Source organism: Patagioenas fasciata, chromosome 12 (genome assembly GCF_037038585.1).
Source record: "Patagioenas fasciata isolate bPatFas1 chromosome 12, bPatFas1.hap1, whole genome shotgun sequence".
In the NCBI taxonomy this organism is placed as follows: Eukaryota; Metazoa; Chordata; class Aves; order Columbiformes; family Columbidae; genus Patagioenas; species Patagioenas fasciata.
The window spans coordinates 23910078-23922533 of NC_092531.1; the positions used below are offsets into that span (position 1 = coordinate 23910078).

General features: G+C 40.3%; 1 protein-coding gene and 1 long non-coding RNA gene across 3 annotated transcripts in view; one reads left to right on the forward strand and one right to left on the reverse strand.

Moving 5' to 3' along the window:
• Positions 1–2278, forward strand: part of LOC136106939 (uncharacterized) — a 78868-nt gene extending 76590 nt beyond the window's left edge. The window contains exon 7 of the long non-coding RNA XR_011741130.1: positions 24–2278. This is a non-coding gene — a long non-coding RNA (uncharacterized lncRNA). The remainder of the gene's footprint in view (positions 1–23) is intronic.
• Positions 1–12456, reverse strand: part of GALK2 (galactokinase 2) — a 46416-nt gene that overhangs the window by 8561 nt on the left and 25399 nt on the right. For both annotated transcript variants that reach the window (XM_065847662.2, XM_065847660.2), the window contains exons 7-8: positions 11669–11821; positions 6527–6737 (exon numbers count right to left, since the gene is read on the reverse strand). In XM_065847662.2, the coding sequence (XP_065703734.2) occupies positions 6527–6737; positions 11669–11821 (364 nt within the window). The remainder of the gene's footprint in view (positions 1–6526; positions 6738–11668; positions 11822–12456) is intronic.

Sequence of the window (12456 nt, forward strand, 5' to 3'; positions counted from 1 at the left end):
CTGTGTTGCTCTCTTTTGAACAGGCCTCTGAACGTGTCTCAATGAGAAAACCGCGTGCCCCCAGAAACATCTTGACAGTATCACACAGAAAGAGCACATTTTGGTCTCCTATTTAGAGGTGTGTTCTACCCCACTGGACTTTGTTGCTGCTGGAGTTACTTGTACTGTGTTTCGCAGAGCAATGCCTCAGTATTTTTGAACATTGAAGAAAGGGAACTTGGCCTATTTTTAAGGATGGTTTCTCTTTAAATATTCTTTTCTTAGAAGCCATTGTTTTAGAGCAAGGAGATTTCTAAATGTGCATTCGTTTAGGGAATATCTGAAGTTGCGTGAGAGATTGCCATAGCTCACACTCTCTTGTAAATCACCATTGAACAGTAGTAACCCAAAGAATGAACTGAAAACATGTCTGGTTTCAATTGTAAGGCAACAGACTTGCCAAAGGCTGTGATTGATTCAGAGACCACCCTTTGGTAGAGCAATGCTCCACTGGCCAGATTACCTTAAAAATCTCTGGGGTTGTGTTGTGCTCATCATGTTATGAATTGGCAACCAGAATGGGTGCACTGGCCACCAGCCAGGAGCTGTGAGCTGTGTCTCTGGCAGCACGGGCTCCCGGGAGAGCCGCGGTGCAGGGGAGAGTTTGCTACCTTGACACTGGCCTTCCGTCCGGGCCAAAGCAATCCTGTCAGGCAGCTGGACCTTATTTTCAAGCTCCTTTGTGGACGTTTATCAAATCAGTATCGATTAAAAGCTGGTATCATTATGTTAACTGTTGGTTGGTTATGGGCAGCATTTCATTGCAGTAAATTACGTTTGTGTTTAAATTTCTTTTTATACTTTGCTTTTCGTGTCTGATAGTGTACGGCTCAGGTAAAGCTGTCTTCAGAACAGCAAACACCTCTCTATTCCGTAAGTCCTATTATAAAATAATGAAACAATTAACATATTTTTGGCTTTCAATACCAAATAGAGAAACCCTCCTGTATCTCTTCTGTTTGGCTGGTTAGTCCAACTAACCGTTTCTATTTAATAAAAGATAGCAAAGGACATGTGATATTTCCAAAAATTACATCTCTATTAGAATCTCCTTGCCACACCACTGCCTGTGTATTAGCTACGCATAAATAAAATGGGAATTACTAGGACATGCCAAAGAGCTATGGAAGCTGTGATTTCAGAAGAGCGCAGGAACCAATCAGAATCTGTGTGCTTCATGCAGCCGCACTTTTTTACAGTTAAAAAGACCTGATTTCCTAAGCCATGCTCTGTCACAGTTAAAGGAAACAAAACCAAAGTGCACAGGACCAATTAGTTTATATTTGAGGTAGGGCTGGAGTTGTCTGGAGAGGAAAAACTGAAGCCCTCAAAGTGAACCCTCCAGTGTTGCACAGAACTGTTACATGGTCTCACCCTCTGTGGTGCTCCAAGGAGAGCAAAACAGCAGGGTTTAGGGAATTAACGCTAGATTATTAAAAGCATGTGGATCCTTAAATCTGTTATAGCGTATGGAAATTAGGTACCTAATGTGACTAAAAATGTAGGTATCTGGTGACTGGAGAAGAACCTAAAACCCTTGGTGCAATGCAACAAGCTGGCTGCCCCCTGACGTCAGAGCGGTCGTCCAGGGCACGTCTGCAGTCACGGCTCTTCCCCGAGGGCACCTGCGCTACAGCCAGCGCGGGTGCTCTGCTTGTTTCAGATGACGCAGCGCCATTCCGGCTGGCGGGGGGTTCTATACGAAGGATCTGGTCTGACCAGAATGGCGCTCTCAAAAACTGCTCTGTGAAAATCACTACACGCTTCCTCTGCCACATTCTGCATCGCTCCCTGCCATGCAGGACTGAACTGTGTGATTTTAGACCTAGGCACGCTCGCACAGTCAGAATCACAGGGTCTCTTTTGTCCCTTTCTGAAAAGACACTGTGAAGATTGAGATTTATTTTGTATGGTATCAGCTGCACACAGAAAACGTTTCTTGTGGACCCAAGTGAGGGTGAGCGATACCTTTTATGGATTGGAACAGATACAGATCTAAGAAATTAAAAAAAGCTTTAAGGAGGACAAAGAACCCTATACCCAGGTCTGCTTGTAGGGACGTTTTGTCACTAAGTGTTTAACACATTTTGCCTGTACTCAGCAGTTACTCCACCTTCCAGGTCACAGCCTCGCTAACGGTGTTTCTGAAGTGCCAAAGAGGACACGCTGAATGTTGCACAGGAATCTCCTGCGCTGTTAACCGCTCTGTATGATTAGGCCTTATCTATTTTTCAGCAGCTCCTGCTGACCCTTTGTGGATTCCCCGCACCCTGGCTTTGTGCCTGTGCCCAGCATTTCTGTAACGGCATCTGTGAACAAGTAGATTCAATTCACTCACGAACCACCAAATGCCCTTGTTAGAAACAGTGACAGTTTCCAGTGCACTAACAGCTCACACTGCAGCAGGAACCTTCCAAGTTGTTAAGACACAGCAAACTGACATTAATGAAAGTTTGTCCAAAATCCATACAAAATATCTTAAAACCAAACAAAAACCTGGGCTATTAGTCCCAAACAATTGTGGGTTAATTAAACATAACAGAGAATTTTACTGTGGGTTTTCAACTGTATGGTCCTATTTTTAATTTTAGCTTTACAAAAAATGTGCAAACCTGTCCACTCCAATTACAGGGATCTTTTCTTCTTTATAATTAAACGTTGTGGCTTCTCAGCAATTCATATTATTTGTTACAACTTCAACTTCAGCAGATTCCTTTCTTTAGCGGCTTCCTGTACAATTCAACCTGACCTTTAGCTAAAGAACAACCTCTTCAGGCTATAGATTTTTTCTAGTTGCTTTGGCAGCTTCCTAAGATATGTTTCACTGTAGATTAATGAGCTACACATGGCTGATAGGACTGTTAGAAATTTACAACAGGAAAAACTCACTGACGCAAAATCATGTAGGGGACAGTTTCTACCACCATTACTCATGTGGAATAGTACCCTTCTCTGTTAGGCATCCTGCTGATTGAACATGATGAGGGTGAAGGTTTCTGGCTCGCAATGTATGTAAGAAAATGCTGCCAGATGGCTTTAATTTGAGCCAGATTGTGAACCCCCTACTTGAAGTGGGGAACAGTTACTCTACTGGGACTACTCAAGTAACTGTTTGCAATCTGGCTTTCTGAAAATAAACCAGGGGACAAGTCATTGCTGGATTTAGCGACCCATTTAGCAGACACCTGCTTTGAGATTATGGTAACTACTGGTTTAAGGTGATTCTTCCTCCAGAGGAATGGTGGCTTTAACAAGGCTTTTGCAACTCAACTAACCCAGAGCGTTCAGGGCCTGTCCCTAATCTGAGGTGCACCCCAAAGGCCTCTGTCCTCCAGGTAGCAGCTGCCTCTCTGGGGCTCATCCCAAGTAAACCATATTTTGTGGAAGGGGATGGTACATTCCCAGATTTCTCTGTGACATCAGGCTGGGGTTGGAGCAGGCACCTGGACCCCCAAACTGGGAAGTGCTCTCAGGTCTATCAGTTTGGGGGTAACTCCTCTTTGTGTAAGACAAGGGCACTCTGCTAATGCACACGGCAAAGCTTTATGTATCCCAGAGCAGCCTGACAGGACATCTGAGACGGCACCTTCACGTACGCCTGTCTCTGCAAATAACGTTGAAACTGTTCTTGCACTGAGCTCACCATTAATACAAACGACTTGGCAGGGGGAATGAAAGGCTACTCAAGCACCACTCACTGAAGCTACAGCACAGATTTAGAATTCCCTTTCCAAGGGACAAATAGGAGGGTAAATCCATACTGCAAATGGATGCCTGCTCCTCCCATGGCAATTTAATTCCCAGGTTTAGATGTCAAAATTAGCTTATAACTTTATATGTGAAAAGGAAAAATGGGTTTAAAAATACCTTGTTTAAGAAGGAAGAAACATTTTGTGGTTAAAAGAAGGATATCCTTTTGTGGTGAAGCTTATAAATACTTAATGTCCCACAAGCACCACACACTAAATGCTCTGTGAAGCACTTGAGTCCAAGCCAGAATTATGGCACAGTGCACCTTAGAAAGTAATAAATATTGGTTTTTCTAGAGATGTTCAGAAGCCACAAGTGCAATCCCAGCGTAAGCATTTGCAAGGGAGATTTAAACTCAGGATTCTGAGGTGACTTTATGCACCATCTGCACTTACCCAAACGTGGGGAACAAGTGGGCTGTACAGTGGGGACCCGTGGAAATACTTGAGCTCCTGCCCACAAAGGGATGCAGCGGTGCCGTGGGCTTCCAGACCCGGCCTGGGACCTGCTCAGAGCCTGGCCGTACCGTTTTGTGGGGATGTGGAGTTTTCATCTGGTCAGCCCTATACCCTTATAGAACTTCATGTAAGTATACAGTACCATCTCTGGAGGAGTAGAGGGGGAGAAGCTAGACATAAGGCTGGCTAAAATAACATTTACATAGCACCTTCAGATCCTAAACATGAGACACAATGCCAGTACAAAACGCTATTTGTAACTATCACTGGGCTTTGAATAATAAAAAGAATTCAAATGACTGACAACTTATATTCAGCCACAGAGAAAGCTCAGAATCTAGTGAATTATTGACATAGTAATTTTCATGCAAATAATTTACCCTTAACATGATAATATTTTATCAGAAAAGTTGATAGAACATGCACAAAGGAAGAATACCCTAAATGTTATGGCTCCTTCTTCATGTTGAACAAAGAAGTTCAACAGCGTTCTGAAACTCTGCAGAGATCCCTTATTTTCAGTGTGTGTTCTCTCACACGAGGCAGCCAGCAATTGTCATTAAAATATACTGGGAAAGGAGACGGGAAATAAGAACAAGATTTTTGTCAAACAGCCCCTGGTTTTCCAAAGCCAAGGTAAAATGTAATTTGTTTAGTGGGTAACAAAAGCAACCAGTGGATTTAGATTCCTTTTTCCTGTGACTGTCTTGTTTCTTCTTTGTATACACTTTTACAGAAATCTGTTATTTCATTGTATATTGTTCATGCAAAGAGGCTTTCAGTATAAGCCATTTTAATTCCCCTTATCAAATGAAATCATGGTCATGCAAGTTTAAGAGATTCCGGTCAGCAAATGCTGTTCAGTCACAGCACAAAATTTCCTTTGAGTTTCTTTATAGCTTTTATGTTTAAATTTTTTATCCAGACTTTGGCTTTTGAAAAAAAATGAAAATAACTTGTGCAAACAATTCTAATCTACAGAACCGTAGAATTGTGTTTGATAAACCAAGTATAAGAAGTACAAACATCTGTAAGTTAATAGTCTTGTATTGCTCGTGAAGGGGAGAGCAAGGGGCCAGTGTAAAAGATTCACAACCTTGCAGTTTCCTGGTAGAATGCTGCAGAGTGCAGGTACATGGTTCAGCGTATTTCTGTGCACAGACAGCACAGAGTTTTCATGATTCTTTCTGTGGGGATAAAGAGCCGGATTCAGATATTGTATTCCACGCTGGTGCCCTCCGGCAATGTAATTAGAAAATATTTTCATACTTTTTTTTGAACTGGGGTTCAAAACAGGTTCTCGATTAAGGACATAGTCCTCGGCCAATGTATAAAGTTTGCAATCATTCCAGATATACTGATTATTTCAGTATAAGCATCAGTATACATAGATATGTACTGATATATACGCATCAAAAACCTACCCTGAAAGCAACCTTGGGAAAGACTGGCAAGGATACAATTCACCTGCAAACCACCACAAGTGTTAAGGCCACAGAATGGAAACACGGAAGTAAGGATTATTTTAAGTTCTTAAAGAAAGATTCTGATCTCAATTGGAAACCTGTTATGAATGCAAATTACTTATGTCATAAATGCTCTGTTATTCAATATTACTAGCAACCCTATTATATGCTTCCAGGATACATTTCATGTGTGCCAGTGCTCATGACTACATGGTATAATCATAAGCAATAATACATAAGCAGTCTATAAGCAGTAAATTGTTAACTTCCACTAATGATTTCCTAACAGCAAAAAGAAATAGTGATAGTGACAGAGGTTTCTTTCTCAGGACAGACCTAGATGGCTTGCTGCCTAGTGCATGATTATGATCATACATTTAGCAATTCAGAAGCAAAAACACCAGCTCCACCTATGCTGGTCTTTAACACCAGTTAAGGGAGAGCAAACAGGATTCGAGTGATGCTGTAACCATCCAAAATGTTTGGGGTTGTATGAGCTATTGCCCAAAAAGGAAGCCTAGAATAGATTTTTCCCTAGAATGAAACCTGGGTTATTTAGAGAGAACTCTCAAACAGCACAGGTTAATCTAAAATAGTAAGTGATCTTCTACCTACCATTTTAGAAACAGTTCAATCAAAAGCAGAGTTTTGCTCTCTTTTAAGTTAGAAAATCGTTACATCAGTTCTCTCACTTACCACCTAAAATTCTGGGGAAGTATTCTGGCAAGACTTCCACTTGCACTACGTATCAATACATAAACTTTTATATAACACGCACTGTACGCCAACCCCCACCGTTTCCTATGCGCTTACCGTCTTGCGTGTTCTGACTGAGGAGCTGGGAGCGGAGCTCCTCCAGGCTAATTCCCAGGCATTTGGAAATTTCCTCTGTGCTGTAAGGCTCAGGATGCAACGCCGCCTCGACAACGGTCAGCATTTCCGCCAGGCTCACTCCCAGCCCCGTTTGCACATCGTGGAGTCTCAACATGTTTTTCCAGTCCAAGCCTTTTGACTTTGCGAGAAGCTAAAATACAAAAAATACAACAGAAAATAGCGCGTCTTTCTCTTTAAAACTATTTAATTGTCCATAACCACCTTTAAGACCCATCTGCTTTTTTTCACTTCTTTAATATGGCACCATCAGAAGGCACTTTCTATCAGTACACAGCAGATAATCATATTTCTTTCTAAAAGGTCTGTGAATGGCAGATATTCTTCCGTCAAATCAGATATTGTCTGTAAAAGCCATACTGGCATCATTTGTATGGTCTCAAATCAGTAACTGATCTTCTTCCATGGACGTTGTTACTTCCAAGCACCTTATTAGCCTTTTACAATCGCATTCAACTCCTTATACAAGCGTTACAGTATTGTAACCCTGTAAGTCCCTAGGAAGTCTGTTTCTGTACTGTTAGACTTTGCTCTAACATTTAAAACCCAGTTTGACATTTCAAATACGCTCCTGGAGTTTTCTGATGAACCTTTGAAGTTGTCATTAAAACTCTTTCTTTTAATAGCCTTAAAAAATATGAAAGCAGGTAGAGGATTTGTGTGGTAGAATTAACTGTAACCCTTCTCGGTCTCCAGAATTTAAAGTAAAATTTAAGTACATTCTTTTCACACCCAATTTAATGGAAGTTTTGAGCCTTACAGGAAGGTTACAATGCATTGGTCAGAATCTGCTCCATTCTTATGATTGCTATAATGTGGATTAGTTATAGATACATCTGGTTTTCCTACTCCAGGCAATGATGTCATGCTTTGCGTATCTTTGTGATGTTTTGGCAATTGCCAGTAGTTACTTCAACACACCAGAATCCTAAAAGGAAACATGTCAAAGAGGCTTTTTTCTGGAAGGTTGCTACGTGAGTTGATGCTCTCGTGTGCCTAATGAAAACGGTTGAGTAAAGCAGCTTTCCTCAGAGGGTGGAATACTTTTAATGTCACGAATTACAGAATAATATTAAGTGGTCATTGTGGGATCCTATTGACATACCATCTTTGATCTTAACAGACTACTGCAGAGTAAGGCACAGAGCAGCAGGTACATGCCAATGTTGTTTTACTGTATTCATAAGGACACGACGTACCTCCAATTCTGCACCGTTTAAATGGAGATTAAAGCTTCCCAGTGTGCCAGATTGGGTGGGATGTTCGCAGAGAGGGGCACAGCAAGATCAGAGGATGAAATCTTTTTGCTGTTCAAATCAGTGTTAAAACCTCTCACCAACAGGGCCAAGATTTCCCCCACTGTGTTTTGTTATTCTTTTCAATAAACACTGGCTTTGCGCGAGATTGGTTTGAAATCCTTTATGTCTCAATTCAGCAAAGCCATTAACTTCCAGGGTTAAAAAAATGATGGGATTTACACGCGTCTGAAAACTGGTTGCTTTGTGCAGAGTAAGAGCATGAAATTTAAGCAGAAGATCTGCTGTCCAGCTATTTGCTATAGATTCTCACCCTCCTGCTCTCCTCCAACAGTGCTTTTGTAGGGGTTCTTCCAGTTTTGCTTTATTACAGTATATAAAAATTAACTACTTTTGGTGCCATCTAGTGACTTGCTAAGATTTATGTGAGGCTTAGTAGAGCAGAACAAACAAAATCCAATCAAAATCCTAATCATATGACTCTGTCACCATCTAAACCAGAGTTTTGTATGTTCAGAGGTAAAGAAGCAGCACTGTCTAGTGGCTCATGCAGAAATCGGGGTGAGAAAATTGTCTTGGAAAAGAGTGATTAAGTCACTTCTGGCTTGCTTTTCAAAGGCTCTAAGTACTTATAACCCTATGGCCTTTATGAGATCGTATTTTAGCTTACTTCATGATAAGTTAGAATAACAATTATTGCTTTATTTGTTTTACTTAAATACTCAATACCCCTTATGTCGGTGCATTTTTGTGACATGTTCTTGAATCTGCTTCAAGGTGTTAATGGATTTTTTTCCTCGTAGTTTAATCCTGATGTTCAGCATCCCCTAGACTTTTATTAAACAGAACTAACAATTTACAAAAAAAATGTTCTATAAGGTACCAGAAATTTTTCTACTTCCTTTTAAAATAAATAATCCCCTGTAGCAATAGGTCATGTGTATTGTCACATCTGTTCCCGTTTCCGTGCTTCAAGGGAGATGCTGTTTTTCAGAGGAGCGAACTGGGCTGGGGTTTTACAGGTCAAATGTTCCTAATGGAACCTGACCCGGTCAGGCCAGCGGGCTGGGCTTTGTTGGAAACGTCTGTCCTGCTTATATCCAAGTTTCAATCCTAACAGCACTGGGAAAAATGTTGTGGGCAAACAGAAATGGTTTTTGAAAATATCCTAGCTGCAGGAGCTCCAATTGTAATGGACACAGAACAGAAATGGGAAAAAATCCCATCTATTAAATGTACAAAAGTAATCTGAATACTGATCCCAGAGCTGGATATTTTCTTGATGATCTCTAACTGGATGGATTAAAGACGTGGACATCATCCAGCTGGCTCTTAACTGCCAGGATACAGCATCTGTAGGCTTCAATGTCCTTTAGTGTTCAACACGGGCGCACTGGGGAACTGTAAGTAACTCAGAGAAAACATCCTTAGTAAATGACGGGACAAATATAAACAAAAGGAAGTCTGACTAGCAGTACGTATAGGAATACTTAGCCCTTATACAGCAACATCGCCTTATTACACTTTACATTTCTATAATCTCATCTGAGCATCTTTCCGTATTTAACAAACATTAGTTGATTAACTAGATGTGGTTCCAGCTGCAGACGTTCCTGGCACCACTTTGGAGCTGACAGTGCTGTGCACAGCATGCACTGATGCTCTTGTTCATCCTGCAGCACCTACTGTGTGAGTTTTCAGATGTATGAAGTGCTAGTTAATTTCCTTTGGAATTGTTCTGCAGAACATAAGTGTCTTGAACCATACTGTCTAACGGAGTACAGGCTACAACAAGAATAGCAAAAGAATGACTGTCCAGAAGGGAAGCAAAAGGAGCAGAACCTGGGAAAGGTAATTTTGTGAGGATGATCAAGAGTTCACTTTGTTGTAGGACGAGCTGACATCAAAATGTTCTATACTGACACCAGCAGGGAAATCTTGTGTTGGCATCTTTACTTACACGGAACTTTCTGCAAACACAACATTCTAAAGCAGAAAAGGAAAGGAAAACGCCTATCCTAAGGCATTTACCAATGAGAATTTCTTTTAAAATATTATTGTTATTTCATAATTCCATTAGCTTAATGGTGCTTAAAAGACTTCCCTGCTCCCACTGACGTACCCGCCCTCCTTCACCCCACTGCGACCTGTTCCTAAAGACAGTCTCTTCCAGGCTCAATGTATTTTTATAGTGTGTGCGACTTTCCATCTGGGTAGCATATGTTTAAAAGCAGACAGGTGTATGTTGTTAGACTCCTTAAAATCAAGCATCTGCTAAAGGTGCCTTTTCAGAGATTGCATCACAGATGACAGGAATGTAAAAACAAAACAAAAACAAAACAAAGCCCAAATAATCATCTTTCCTTACCACCTTTTCAGTTTACTGCACAGGACCAATAAATTAAGGCAATTCAGAAAACCACGATTCAATTCACAAAATCTGGTATGTGGAACAACGTGGTAAAAGCTTTTACACCTTAACGCACTCGGTGTAGTTTGTGTTTAGAACAGATCATCTGTGAAGGCTGTTTCTTATGCAAAAATATTTCCAAAGGCTCTTCCTAAAACACACAATTAGTCAATTAACTATCATAAAATAAAGGCTTATCAGTTATGCCAGAATCAACACACAGAGAGGTCCTTATCTTGATTTTCTTAATAGCATAAGAATCTTTTTATTAACTTCAGTGACAACAGCTTTAACTATGGTTATTGGTGCTACTATTTTTACCGTATCTTACATACACCTAAACTGCAGCTATGTTCTTGATACTTGAGTTTAAAGCCCACTTAAAAAGTCATCTGAAATTTAGCTTCCCTCCTGGAAAAATATCTCAACACATAATTTTATATTACATTTTGTCAGTATCTCATCATCTCAACTCTTTTTGTTTTCCCTCACATTAACTACGGTAATTTTTCATAGCGTTATGATGCCAACAGATGCTCAAAGTACTTTCGAGTATTGCTCAGATTTTGGCCACATGTTTTGTGGCAAGGAGTTCCATGCTGCAGCTCTTCAGACTTCCATCTAGATTTGTGACCCAAATTCTGTTCCTTCACACAGCACACTGTAACTGCACTGAATCTTTATGCTTAATCCTAACTTAATCTAATCAAAGACAAATCCACTGTGTTCCTGTAACAAATTCCAATCAAACCCTACATCTACACATTCCTAAATGTATGGTTTACAGAAATCCAGAATTAAATTGGATTTTTCATGATCAAATTCCATACATTTTAGAGATAATTGCAAGCTGTAAAGTGGCAGCACAACCCAAGTGTTGGATTTTGATTTGAGCCTGTGTTTAAACTTTACACTGACATACATGCTGCAATGCAGCATTTCCAATATTACTTCCAGGCCTCTAACTAGTAGCTTTGATGTCCTCTAAATCCTAGGAAATACACATCTATTGCCATATATACACATAAACATGTGGCCACACTGGTTGCTTTCCATTATTTGTCATTATTCAGCTTTAATTAGAAACAGTCTATCTTATTAACTGAGACATTTTTTTTGCTGAAAAAATAGACTTTTTTCCCCCATTGAAATATAATACAAAATAAATTCAATAGAACGAAATCACATGATCTTCTCTATAAGGGCACAGTCCTTGCACTTCCATTAAACTCAGCGGGAGTTCTGTTTCTGCAGAGATGGAGGTGTCTGGTTCTGAAAAGAAAAATGCTACTTAAAGTAGCACCTAGCCAGGTGTTAAAGACACGGTTGGTCAGAAGTGGAAAAAAGCACATATTTAGATGAAGGTTTCATTAGAGTTTGACATAAGCCATACGTTACCTTTGTAGCCAGACGACACTCCATTACCCTAATATTGTAATGAGAAGTCGCTGCTTTATTCATTTCAACACAACTGTGAGCAATAACAAACGCTGCTCCACTTGGAAGTTTAACATCAGTTGCCCTCAGAGGACTGAACTCTATCAACTTGGCCTATTGAAAGAAAAATGAATGGTTAGTTTTAATTTACTACTGGCTAACAGTGCACTTAGTTCTATAAATCAAATGCAAATTTGCATGTTTTTTCTCTTGAAAATCCAGGGACAGTTAAGGAAAGAAAACTGACATGAAACAGTGAGAAACGAGGTTTAACCTCATTGGCCAAGTTACACATACATTTCAAACCTTTCCCCTGTAGCTGGATTTTAAAATGTTTCCATTAAGTCTTTGGGTTTTTTCAGCATTTCACAGAACCCCACCCAACCTATTTTTCTTGCCTGTTTAAGACAACAGTTCTTCTTTGATCTGCAGAAAAGTCCCAGGCCTGGCTGAAGCTAACGTGCGTGCCACTAGAAACAAGGGGCTTCGCATTCCCTTCCCCTTCACCAGTGTTCATCTCCCCCTCAGTTTTCTCATTCTCCACTAAATTAAGGTTAGTTCACTGAGGTACAGAACATTACCAAAATTTTAGGACTGACTGGAGAAAGCAATCATGTAACATATGGGCGATCAGACAGAGAAATGAAATAAAATGAAACATAAACTATATATAAAACTATAGTTAATCTCTCCTTCCTTCCAACACGAGAGACTGCCTTGCCTCAGAGATGTGTTACACAGCCTGTGTA